The sequence below is a fragment of the Panthera tigris genome, chromosome D3 (genome assembly GCF_018350195.1).
Source record: "Panthera tigris isolate Pti1 chromosome D3, P.tigris_Pti1_mat1.1, whole genome shotgun sequence".
In the NCBI taxonomy this organism is placed as follows: Eukaryota; Metazoa; Chordata; class Mammalia; order Carnivora; family Felidae; genus Panthera; species Panthera tigris.
In genome coordinates, this window is record NC_056671.1 from 40,370,365 (window position 1) to 40,383,520 (window position 13,156).

At 42.8% G+C, this 13,156-nt stretch overlaps 1 protein-coding gene across 1 annotated transcript in view; it reads left to right on the forward strand.

Moving 5' to 3' along the window:
* The window catches only part of DLGAP1 (DLG associated protein 1), an 888,408-nt gene that overhangs the window by 818,943 nt on the left and 56,309 nt on the right, over nucleotides 1-13,156 (forward strand). Inside the window, exon 8 of the mRNA XM_042963009.1 lies at nucleotides 4,779-5,152. Within this exon, the coding sequence (XP_042818943.1) occupies nucleotides 4,779-5,152 (374 nt within the window). The remainder of the gene's footprint in view (nucleotides 1-4,778; nucleotides 5,153-13,156) is intronic.

Here is a 13,156-nt window from a genome sequence, read left to right on the forward strand (position 1 = left end):
TCTCTCTGTCTCAAAAATAAAATAAACACACACACACAAAAAAAGAGTTTCTAAAATTCAGTAACCAGAAAGTGCTAAATAATTCCTCAATGCAGCTTTATAGTATGCGACCCATTAGCTTAGCCAGTCAGACTGTATTATTAAGAAGATACAAAACATGGTCTGATCCTACATCTGTTTTGTGGCCACTTGACACGGGTGTGTTCTTGATCACAAAGGTTAACCAGAGCGATAAGAACGTCTAGATATTTTGTTCAGAAAACTCTCACTACTACAGAAAAAAACAATTATTGGCACAGGCCTTCCCGAGCCTTTTAACACTAGCATTATCTTTCCATGCAAATGGAGACAATATTGAAGAGTCAGGTGGAAGCTGAGATAGGATAGAAATTTGTTTTCAATCTCTCTCTCTTTTTTTTTTTTTTTTTTTTTTTTTTACTTCTCTTTCTCCTTTTCCTCCTCTGGCTTCCCCACCCCCCCTTCTTCTCCTCCTCCTCCCCCTCCGCCTCCCTCTCCTCTGACTCTTCAACCTCCTCCACTACTTTCTTAACTCAATGTAAAAAACAGTCTCTGGTTTCTATTCTCCACAGTATCCTCTGAATGCAAGTATGGCATCAAAATCTGTAGCTTCTCTCTTGCTGACTCTTGTATATGGGAGTCCTTTCACCAACTTTGAGCTGGGGTAATAAATCATCAGAATCTAAATAAGGGGAAAAAATCATTTTATTTGAAATGAACAAATAAACCTGTCAGGCAAAGGAAAGCAACAATAATGATGGTTAAAATATAGTATCATTTCCTTTTCAAGTTCCCACTGAATAAAAGGAGTACTTGCCTTTTTAAATCATGGTTTTGAGAACGCGGCTCTCAAACAAGAGAAGGGTTTCACTTATGGTATATAAGCCACTCATTTTCTCTGTCTTGACCAAACAAAATTTATTTACCTGCGTTTCACCTTCTAGAACCTCACTCTACTGCACCCCTCCTGGCACTCAGACTCCAGTGGATTCTAAATTATTCATGGTGGGGGCGCCTGGGTGGCTCAGTGGGTTGAGCGTCAGACTTCAGCTCAGGTTAGGATCTCAGAGTGTGTGGGCTCGAGCCCAGCGTCAGGCTCTGTACTGACAGCTCGGAGCCTGGAGCCAGCTTCAGTCTTCCTCTCTCTCTGCCCCTCCCCTGCTTGCGCGCTCTCTCTCTCTCTTTCTCTCAAAAATAAATAAACATTAAAATTTGTGGTGCTGAATCATGAGAGTAGAATTAGGGAAAAAAATAATCTCAGGAGAGAAGAAAGAATTTAGAGCCCAGCCTGTAAAACCATGAGAGTGATAACCAGGAAAAATTGGAGATTTGGTTGTATGAGTTTCTGGAGCAGTCTCGAATGCAAGCGAATTGAACAATTTTTTTTTTTTTTTTAATTTATTTTTGGGACAGAGAGAGACATAGCATGAACGGGGGAGGGGCAGAGAGAGAGGGAGACACAGAATCAGAAACAGGCTCCAGGCTCCCAGCCATCAGCCCAGAGCCTGACGCGGGGCTCGAACTCACGGACCGCGAGATCGTGACCTGGCTGAAGTCGGACGCTTAACCGACTGCGCCACCCAGGCGCCCCAGTGCAAGCGAATTGAGGCATGAGAAGAAAGGAGGTGGTGGGAAGTGTGAGTTGTATCTTGGATCTCCTGTCTTCTCCGGCAGACATGGGCATTCCTTTTCAATTTCCATTTGATAATTGATAGATGGTGCTTCTTGGAGTATAACGCTGATAACTCTGGCAGAATTGTGCCAAGCTCCACACTGCAGTGAAATCTCAAACTGAAGCCCCTCGAATATAACGCGTAGCAAAATGATTCCTGTCTTCTGTTCAGCCCCTTATTGGAGGTGGAGCAATCTCACATCTTACCTCCTTGGGCATTGGGGTTTGGCCAGCCTGTTGGGAAAGCCATGTCCCCAGGATTGTCCCTGTTCAATCGAACCCTAGTGGATTTCTAGCATTGCTGCTACCATCCTGAAGGTCCCCATTGATCAAAATACTCAGTGAACCCTATTGACCTGGAAGGGGAGCTGACAACAGCCACCAGATGGCACCAAATTGCAGTTGGCCCTGGGGAGTGTCCCCAAACCCTGTCACTACACTGGAAATAATGTGACACCCTCCTTTCTATATTCCCCATATCACACTTATCACATCATGGCAAGATGTCCCCGGTAAATCACAGCAAACGAAAGAATACTCTACTTGGCTACATCGTGCAGTTTTGATTACCCACACTGAAAGAGGATGCAGGCTGGCCAACAAGCCATAAACAACCCATATGGAATACGAGCGGGCCCCCTGTCCTGAGCAAGATACAACATTGCTCATTATTTCAACAAAATAATGAGTTCACACTGTAAAAACTTGTCTTAGGAGAAGTAATAAAAGGATCTGGTTTCACTAGATTCGAACAGACAGATTGATTTTATCCTCCTTATGGTCATCAACCCCCTCTTGTCTTCCAATGAATAACTGAGACTCAGCATCACCGAGAGGGGTTATCCCTTCAAACTTTCCTGGGAAACAAGAGGTAGCTCCACGGTGGGGGCAGGGCACGACACTAAATCGGGCAAGGTGAAAAATCAGCAATGCACGCGGTCGCACACTTAGCCCCAGGCTCCACGGGAGCCCAGTGGGAGAACCTGAGACCAGCCTCTGCTCCTGGCTCCGCCCCTTGCAGGCGGGCGCCGGGAGCCTCCACTGGTCGCATTACCTCTTCGGCCCCAGAGCTAAAAACTGTGGACACTGGGCTGGGAATTGCTGAGTTCTGTTCAAACTAAAGGATGTATCGCTCATGCACTAAGCTTAGGCGGAAGACTTTCCCCGCGTGAGCCAATGGCAATCATGCATCCTGGGTCACTGAGTGGTGGCTACCTTTATATTGCTGACATTACCCCCACCTCCAGAGCATATATGATATTGTCATGTTGCATCAGGTAATTCCTAGGAAATAGCAAAATAGTTTTGTCCTTATCTCTTTTACAACTAAGGAAATTACTCCGAATCACAGGGAGCAGAACAGCAGCACAGCATCATAGGATCCTTCTGTTTGTTGTTCCTTATAGGATGCCTCCTTTGAGTGGCCTCAGGAAACATCCTAACTATTAAAGCAAGTATTTCATTAAGTGAGTGGCCAAACTGGTGGCTCAAACCAGAGCTGGGATTGTATGGTCGGGAGTAGCTGATCTGGCGTAAGAGTGACCATTTGCTGTGATTGGAAAACGCATCGCCGGGAAAGTGATGGAAACACAATAGTTGGAATCATTTTTTAAAATTATTTTTTATCTTTCAAAGCTTTTTTTTTTTTGAGAGAGAGAGAGAGAGAGAGAGAGAGAGAGAATCCTAAGCAGGCTTCCCGCTATCAGTGTAGAGCCCCATGCACGACTCCATCTTGCTAACTGTGAGATCATAATTTGAGCCAAGAAGAGTGGGTTGCTTAACCAACTGAGCCACCCAGGCGCCCCAACTTGAATCATTTTGAAAGATGACTTAAAAGTCTTTAGAAAGTTGGTTAAGGAATTGTTCTTTTCTGGCAGGGAATTCACTTGAAAACTTTAACATTCTTTTTGATCTGTATTTTGTACATCATGCTCCACAAATACAAGGCCGAAAACCAGTGTGTAAGGCTTCTTCACATAACCTCAGAATTATAATCAGGGAGTTGGAGAGAAGACCAGAGGCCACTTTAGCCAGAGCCTCAGGGGGGACCTCAACTAAATTGCACAAGTCCAGAAAGGACACTTTTCTGCACAGACACAGGCCCCTAAGTTGGTTAAGTTGCCTTGAAGGACAGAATTTTAGGGACTAGTCTCCTATAAGCTACCCACACACTTCACCCCCCAACCCAGATTTGGAAACAAGGGAGACTATAATAGGAGACTTTTGTGCAGTGTATTCCCTCTTAGAAGATAGTTCTGCTCAGAAACAACAACAAAAAAATTCAGAAGAGTAGTTTCTATAGTGAGCATCTATCCAGAGAGAGGGAGGAAGGAAGGAAGGAAGGAAGGAAGGAAGGAAGGAAGGAAGGAAGGAAGGAAGGAAGGGAATGAGAAAGAAGAGGGCTGGAGGGAGAGAAGAGACAAAGACAGGAAGGAAAAGAGGGAGAGACAGGAGGGAGAAAGAAAGGAAGAAACCAAGTGCCAGTAAACCAGAGCTCCAGGAAGCTGAGACAGCTGAGTCAGCCACCCCCAACAGCTCCCCCCACCCACCTACCCCCCCCCCCCCGCCGTGCTTCCCACTGTTGTTAGGATTAGATCACACTTGCTCAAAACTCTTTGCTTTCCTCCTTCCTTTTTCAATGTTTATTATCAAACACCGCAATCTTCTCCAATGAGTTTAACATTAGCTGTATTTAATATTAGCTGTATTTAATATATTCCTGAGAAGGCAGACACTACCCTGGGTTTATCTACACATGTATTATCTCTCTGGGTGTACTGTTGCCTGTGAAGATTTCTACAGATGGCTATTTTATGTTGATTCATTTAATTTCCATTTCAGAAACTTTCATTTCAGAGGTTGGTGTTTTTCAGTCTTTTTCCCCCTCAGTCTTCTGGATATGTCACCTCATAGGAGGCCCAAATATCCCCTCTAAGCAGGGATCTCACTTACTCAATCAATGGACTTGTTTTCATGTTCAATGTCTTCGTGTGTTTCATGTGCCCTGATTCTCAGTGGATGTTAGTTACAATACAGAAATTAAAACCCACACAGAAATCACAGTGTCTTTGTTTTCACTGTCTTCCAGTGTCATCTTGCATTACAACATATAAGAAGACACCACCTCCAGTCCCACCCAGAACTACCACGAAACCTTTCATTTCTATCACAGCCCAGAGTAGCACAGAGTCTGCCCAGGATGCCTACATGGATGGACAGGGCCAGCGAGGAGATATTATCAGCCAGTCTGGACTGAGCAACTCCACGGAGAGCCTGGACAGTATGAAGGCTCTGACAGCCGCCATCGAAGCTGCAAATGCCCAGATCCACGGCCCTGCAAGTCAACACATGAGCAACAACCCTGCCACTGTCACTACCACGACCACCATAGCCACTGTCACCACAGAGGACAGGAAGAAGGATCACTTTAAGAAAAATCGATGCCTTTCCATTGGGATACAGGTAACAGCCTCCCTTTCTGTCCTTTGAAATAGGGACCCAAAATTCAAGAAATGTAACACTATTGTTCTTCCAGAAGATGTGCCGTCTGCCCCTTTTGGACGACAGAGCCACGTGCGGGACCAGAGTTTCAAATGATTGGCTCTGGAACTCCTACATTGTTAAATGTGAATTTAAAAATCATGAAGATATTTTGTCTGTGGGCGTTATTAGATTATTTTTGTTCTCTAAGTTAGATTATTTTTTGTTCTCTAAATTGAATGTGTGACTCAAAGCATTAGGATAATTAAACAAACACAATCAAACACAAAGTGCCCTCAATTCCTAATGCACGTTTTGATTCTCAAAAAAGGAGTGGACATCCAAGAATGACCCGGGTTATGGGTTTGTGTTACAGTATGTTCAGCACTGTTGAGGAACCACATGAGAACAAAAATGTGAATCACTTCTCATACATGTGGGAGTGAGGGAGAGGAAGACCAAAGTGACTGGTCATGTAGAAAGCGATCACTCACACCACAGCATCATGAGCAAAGAATGTGCATTAGTCTCAGCATAATTGTTGGTTATTTAATCATGCATTTCAAAAAATGGTAGATAATTCAGCAGGCTTCTCAGTTCAGCCCAGAGTTTTCTGCTGCTCAGAGATAAGATCAAGCCGACTCTTGTTTTTCACATCTGTTCAGCTTGGCTTACCCAGCTAGAAATTTCCTTCTCTCAATGGAGAAGAGTCATTCTTTTCTCCCTTTTTTGTTGTGCCATATCATGCAGGTGCCCTTTGAATAATAACTTCCTGACGTGGTGGCCAATAAATCTATTCACAATGAACCAACTCTAAGGCACATCTAACAACCAGGCGTGGGGTAGGTTTTCACGATGATTTATTTTCACAGTGCATTCTGCAGAGTGCACTTCTAAAGGGCAATATTTGTCTAGTAGCAATGAGTCAAATGCTTTTTTTTTATATATATATATACATAACCTACAGGTTACCATAGCGCACGTTGTCAAGTTTCCTAAAAGAACTTGTGGCATTGGTGCATGATACTAGGCGACACAGCAGGAGGCACATGCCCAAAGCCAGCCTCCACCCCCATGCCTGCCCCTGCCTCCCCCCAGGAACTAACTGCTCTCCCTACTGCCCAAAAGCTTTGAAGGAGTAGGGAAGAGCAGAGGCCGGCATTCCGTGTTGTGCCAGGCGAATGACGTGATCTTCCCGAGCCTGTTTCCTTAACTGTCCCCCACAGGATTATTTTGAGGATTGAGTTTACAAATTTCAGCTTCCCGGGGGGTCCAGAATTTCCATTTGGGACTATGGAAGAAGTCTGGACGTGGATGATGGTGATGGTCGCACAACAACGTGAATGTACTTAATGCTGTGGGCACTGCACACTGAGAAGGGGTTAAGATGAAGGATTCATTTTGTGTATATTTTACCCAGGATAAAAGAAAAATTGACCTTCCTTATCTGGCACATAACTGGCACCCGTCATGTTAGTTTTCTTCTACTTCCTTAATGTTCAGTTTCTTCTGTATTTTACATCATTTCTCAATCGATTATATATTCCTCTGGCTCAAAATTCAAAAGTTGTAAAAAGGCATTCAGTGACTAGTCTCCCTGCCATTCTTATTTTTTTAACGTTTATTTTTTGAGAGAGAGGGAGGGAGAGCATGCAAACAGGGAGGGGCAGAGAGAGAGAGAGAGAGAGAGGGAGAGAATCCTAAGTGGGCTCCACACTCAGTGCGGAGCCGGACACGGGGCTCAATCCCATGACCGTGACATCATGACTGGAGCCGAACTCTAGAATCAGACACTTAACTGACTGAGCCACGCAGGCACTCCCCACCCAACGCCGATTCTTATTTAATAGCCCATCAGTTCTCTTTGCAGGAAGAAATTAATACAACCAATATTTGCATCTCATACAGACCTATTTTGTGCATATTCAAGCAAATACATATTTGATTTGTTCCCCTTTTATACCCAGAGGTTAGTATATACCTCAGGCTATTATATATCTTGCCATTTTGCACTTAAAAATAGCATATTTTACAGACAATTATTGGCTGGCTCAGTTGGTAGAGCACATGGCTCTTGATCTCAGAGCCATGAGTTCCAGCCCCACATGGGGTGTGGAGATCAGTTAAAAATAAAATCCTAAAAAAAAAAAAAAAAAAAAAAAGATAATTGTTTGTCAGTCTTACTGTTCATTTTATTTAAAAGCTTCTATCTATCTATCTATCTATCTATCTATCTTAATCACCTCCCAGGTCTGCCCGTTGGTCTCAGAGGTTTTTCTCCAAATAATCCTTACTCAGAATAAAGCATTCATACACATGAAATCCACCAAATATTGTGTTGTTAGTTTCACCCAGTAAGATAGAACTACTCTGAAATCCACATATAGTGTTGGGGAGGAGAGTTTTGTTTCAGAGACCATCGCGCTTCTTAAATGTTTGAATATTCTAGTGAGTGAAAAAATGGCTCTACCTTTTCCTCCATTCACACTGTTCACTACTGTAGACATTATAAGGAAGTACGAAGTACTTGACGTGGTGGTCTCATCTACCGTTACAACAACCCTGGGGCATAAGTGGGATTACCATCTCTACCGTATACATGAGGACACAGAGAGGTTGAGTGACTTGCCCAAGGCCACACAGCCTATGTTGACAGAGCCTAGATTGGACCTTGATGTTTAATGTGACCATGCTACATCACTTCTTTGATGGAAAATAATAAATAAGTACAAATTCAAGGCGTAAAATAGTCACCAAATTTCATGACACTTTTCTCTAAGTTAAATCTTAATCCCCAAAACGTAGAACACCAGGATCTTGGACTCTTTCCCACCATTTACTTCTTTAGGGTCAGAGTTTCCAAACCTTTCCCAACGTTTTGAATTTAATCCATGACGAATAGTTAATACTAAAATCATGTCCTTTGCAACCTGTGTGAGTTTAGGCCAAATACGTAATATTTCCAGTTTCCTCATCTGGAAATTGGCAGTAACGGTCACTATTCCACAGGGTACCTTATAGGATGTAGTAAAAATGGACTGATATAATATATGTAAGGCTCGAAGTGTAGTGGGCCCAACAAATATTAGATTCAGTTGTTATTATTAACCTTCCCTTCCCTTCAAACCATAATTAGCCAAATATGCTGAAATGTTATCATCTGCCAAGGGCTTCCTTAATTTTTTCAGGATGGAGATGTAATTAACTTTGCAATTCCTTTAAACATTTTGAGAGTCGCTTCATAAATTTAAGTGGATTACCCTAGGTACTATGTAAGAGTGGTGACATTTGTCCATTTGGGGATCTAAGGGCGTCAAGGTCACAAAGATAAATGTACATACAATGACTGAACCTTGGAAGATGACAACACTTTGATACAAATCAGCTGTGGGTTTAGATAGGTGGCGCGGGGCTGGAGCACAGCGTACAATGCCCTCCATTCCCATCCTTGAGACCCCTGACTCCTTTCTTTCTCGCTTTCTTTCTGCCTTGAGGATCACGGTTCTTATGGGAAATACCTACCATGCATCTTCAGGAAGAGTTCCATTGGGTAATTTTGCTACTACCCCATACAGTAAAGCTGCAGCATCCTACTTTGGCTGACACTCTAAGCATTTTTCATTGACATGAGCATAGCCACGTGGAACCCGTGAGAATCCCACTCGGGAAAATAGAAACCATGCTCAGTTATCAAACAGAGGCAGTTTGATACATAATGTTGGAAAGGCTGAAAGAGCAATACTGGGATGGACTAAGCAATTACCAGTGCCAACCAGAACTAAGGGAGCAAAAAGGGAAAGGTGGGGTTCCCAGAATTTAGGAGCTCAGGGGAGAGTCCCCACTGTAGCCAGCCTCGGGCCACCGAGGCAGGTGTGGTCAGCTGGTGCTGGGACGTGCCAGGGAGCAGTGCATCTGGTGTATGAGCCAAAGCGGCTGAAAGCTGTGCACTCGGGCTGGAGCACTGCCCACAGGAGGTGGAAATAGGAAGAAAGTCCCTTCTCTCCTCCCACCTTCCATTGTTAGAATATAACTCGAAGCTGGCCAGCACCGAAGCCTGGGAAATGTAGTTGCCGATTCCTGGCCCCCGTGCCACAAAGCAGAGGGATACAGAATATGGGCCTGGAGCTGCTGGACAATAAGTAAGTTACCAGAAAAAGGCACTTTGTCCAATAAATAAATAAATAAACCATGAGCAAGTGTATTAAAAAGCTTAAGATGGGTAGGGTGAATTTGTAGTCTTGGTTCCCATGCTGTTCTAGTGGGAACATCTCATGGAACGAAATATGATTCTAGAATATCTTGAAGTATGTATTTTTTTATAATATGGCTCCAAAACTCAAGTCAACTACTTTATCCGGTGCTTTTTCTGGTGGTCTAGTGGTGGGCGGATGGGAAGAGGATAACTGGTTGCTTCAGGTTTAGAGCAAAGTTGTATGTCTTCTAAAAAGTCAAGGGTAATGTTAAGGGTAATTTTTTTTCCCTTCAAATTACAAAATAAGTAATATATGCATATGGTGTTGTTGTTGTAAAGGGGATTCATTAAGTTTGAAAGTATACAGAACAAAATATTCTGTACTTCTTTTGTTTTTAAAAACTTTTTTTTAACATTTATTTATTGTTGAGAGACAGAGAGAGACAGAACACGAGCAGGGGAGGCAGAGAGACAGAATCAGACACAGAATCTGAAGCAGGCTCCAGGCTCTGAGCTGTCATCACAGAGCCCGACGTGGGGCCTGAACCCACGAACTGCAAGATCATGACTTGAGCTGAAGTCGGACGCCTAACTGACTGAGCCGCCCAGGCATCCCATGTACTTCTTCTTTCTACTTCTTTCTACTTCTGATTCCTACTCCCTTCCCCAAAGGTAGCCAGTAGCAGTAAGAGGTTACACCATCTTTTAGTCTCTCGAGAGTAATCTTCAGCTCCAGATGAGTTTCACACTGTAGCTTTGGACCTTGACCCCTCCACCTCCAGATGTTAGGTTGTGACTTCCCTCCATCATCATTTAACTTACGTTGTAAAACAACCTAAAAGAGCTTGAAGCTTAATCTTCACATTGCATAACATGTGATTGTTTTCTCATTTTCTGAATGAAAAATAAACGAAAATTTAGTTATTTGAGATGGCGCTCCTAAGATTTACTTACTTATTTCCTGTAATGCCTGTCCAAATGTACAGAGGTATGTGTTACGGCCCATGTAAAAAGATGAGGCCGACTGCCAAGCCGAGTCCTTCGGAATGATACAAACCAAGTGAGTTGTTACTATTAATTAAAAGAGGGCCTTGAGAAATAAAGAGGTCACATCATTTCTGATTTGTAATCACTGGACTTAAACCAATGAAGGAAAGCTGTGCAGATAGTATGGCTAATGAGTCTGTCCTTGGCCAGACTGTGGTCAGGCTGCTCTGAATTCTCCTGACGAGGCCTCGACTTTTGTACTTCTGTGTCCATCTTTGCATCTTCTCACCCCATTTCAGTGAGAATCCTGCTAAATCGGTTTAGCCAGAATCCCCTGGATATCTGATCATGTTCTTCATCCTCTGTCATCCCCCAGCGATGTCTGATCAACCCGGCCTGCCTTTATCAAGGTCCCTGTGAGGCTTTCTCTCATCCCTGAGGTTTTCTCTCTGTAATTTTCCACCACTGACAACCCCCGACCCTGCTTCTTGGCTATAGATTCCCACTTTTTCGTGTTGCATTTGGAGTTAAGCTCTATCTCTCTCCCACACTTCAAATCCTGCTGCGGTCCCTCGGCCGATCACAATAGTCCCCCTGAAGAAAGTGTACCTTGCCATTCTTTAACAATGTCATGAATAGTTTTTTCTTTAAATGTACTCGGTATATTCAGACTTTGTAAACTTTATTTTGATGTCCTTGAAATCAGAATGAATGCATATTCAGGAAGAGATTTTTAGGGAGACGTATCTCAAGTCAAAATTCCAGAGATAATTTTAATGGATTCCACATAGAAGAGATATTACAGTCATGGTTCCCAACTGTTATGTATTAAAACTAGAAATTAACACTAAGATAACAAAAGCTAACCACTTGAAACTATTAAAAAATATTCTAAATAACATTTGGGTGAAGGAGGAAATTCAAGATTGTTGTGAAATAAATGATGAGAGTCCTATAAATCATCACTGTGGGTTGTGACCATACCTATGATCTCAGAATCCATAGCCCTAAGTTCTTTCATAGTTAAGCAATACTGCAACATAAACAAAACATTCAATTCACAAAACTAGAAAAGAACAATAAATTAGAAAGAATTATTAATGACGAAAGTAGAGATAAATGCATTGGAAGATAAAACAGAGCAACAGCAAAACAGCTGAAGTCAGACTGATACAAAATCAGTTCTTTAGAAAAAAAAAAAATAAGTCTGATTGACAGGGAAAACAAAATTCAACAATATTAGAAATGAGAAAGCCATTTAAAAAAAACTGTTTATTTAGGGGCGCGTGGGTGGCTCAATCTGTTAAGTGCCAGACTTCCACTCACTGCTCAGGTCATGATCTTGCAGTTCATGAGTTTGAGCCCCACGTCGGGCTCTGTGCTGACAGCTCAGAGCCTGGAGTCTGCTTCCGATTCTGGGTCTCTCTTTCCCTCTACCCCTCCCCTACTCATGCTGTCTTTCTCTCTCTCAAAAATAAATAAATAATCAAAAAAATTTAAATAAATAAATAATGTTTATTTATTTTGGGGAGACAGAAAGAGCACACCCATGAGCAGAGGTGGGGCAGAGAGACAGGGAGAGAGAGAGAATCCAGATGCCCCAGAAATGAGAAAGCTTTTATGGGGGTGTCTGGGTGGCTCAGTAGGTTAAGTGTTCAACTTTGTCTCAGGTCATAGTGTTGGGGTTCATGGGTTCAAGCCCTGCATCCAGCTTTGTGCTGACAGCTAGGAGCCTGGCACCTGCTTCAGATTCTGTGTCTCCCTCTCTCTCTGTCCCTCCCTCACTCACACTCTGTGTGTCTCTCTCTCAAAAATAAGCATTAAAAACAAATTTTTTTTTTAAAGAAAAGAAAGCTTTTTAAAAAATTATAAAAAATTCTTGTGGGGCACCTGGGTGGCTCAGTCAGTTAAGTATCTGACTTCAGCTCAGGTCATAATCTCGCAGTTTATGGGTTTGAGCCCCATGTTGGGCTCTGTGCTGAAGAACCTGAAGCCTGCTTCAGATTCTGTGTCTCCCTCTCTCTCTGCTCCTTCCTCACTTGCTCTCTCTCTCTCTGTCTCTCTCTCAAAAATAAATAAACATTAAAAAAAAGTCTTGTGGCAATTTTAGGGTGGTAAATTTTAAGGTCTAAATAAAATAGACGTACATGTAAATTAGTATTACTAATGTAAGAGGAAGTATAAAACCAGCAAGAAGAAATCAAATAACCATAGAATACATTGCCAAATAAAGTAAAAAATATACTTCCCTGAAATGGTACACACCAGGATAAATTCACAGAAAATTCCCAACCTTCAAGAAGCAAATAATTCTTGTTTCATTTAAAGTATTTAATAATAGAGGCACCAGGGCATCTCACTAGGTTAAGTGTCTGGTTTTTTTTTTGTTGTTTTTTTTTAATTTTTTTTTTTAAACGTTTATTTATTTTTGAGACAGAGAGAGACAGAGCATGAACGGGGGAGGGTCAGAGAGAGGGAGACACAGAATCTGAAACAGGCTCCAGGCTCTGAGCTGTCAGCACAGAGCCCGACGCGGGGCTTGAACTCACGGACCGCGAGATCATGACCTGAGCCGAAGTCAGCCGCTTAACCGACTGAGCCACCCAGGCGCCCCCTAAGTGTCTGTCTTGATTTCAGCTCAGGTCATGATCTCACAGTTTGGGATTTTGAGCCCCGACTGGGGCTTTGTGCCGACAGCACTGGGCCTGCTTAGGATTCTCAATCTCTCTCCCTTCCTCTCTGCCCTTCCCCCATGCTCGCTCTCTCTCTATCTCAAAATAAATACTTTTTAAAAAATAAAGTATTTA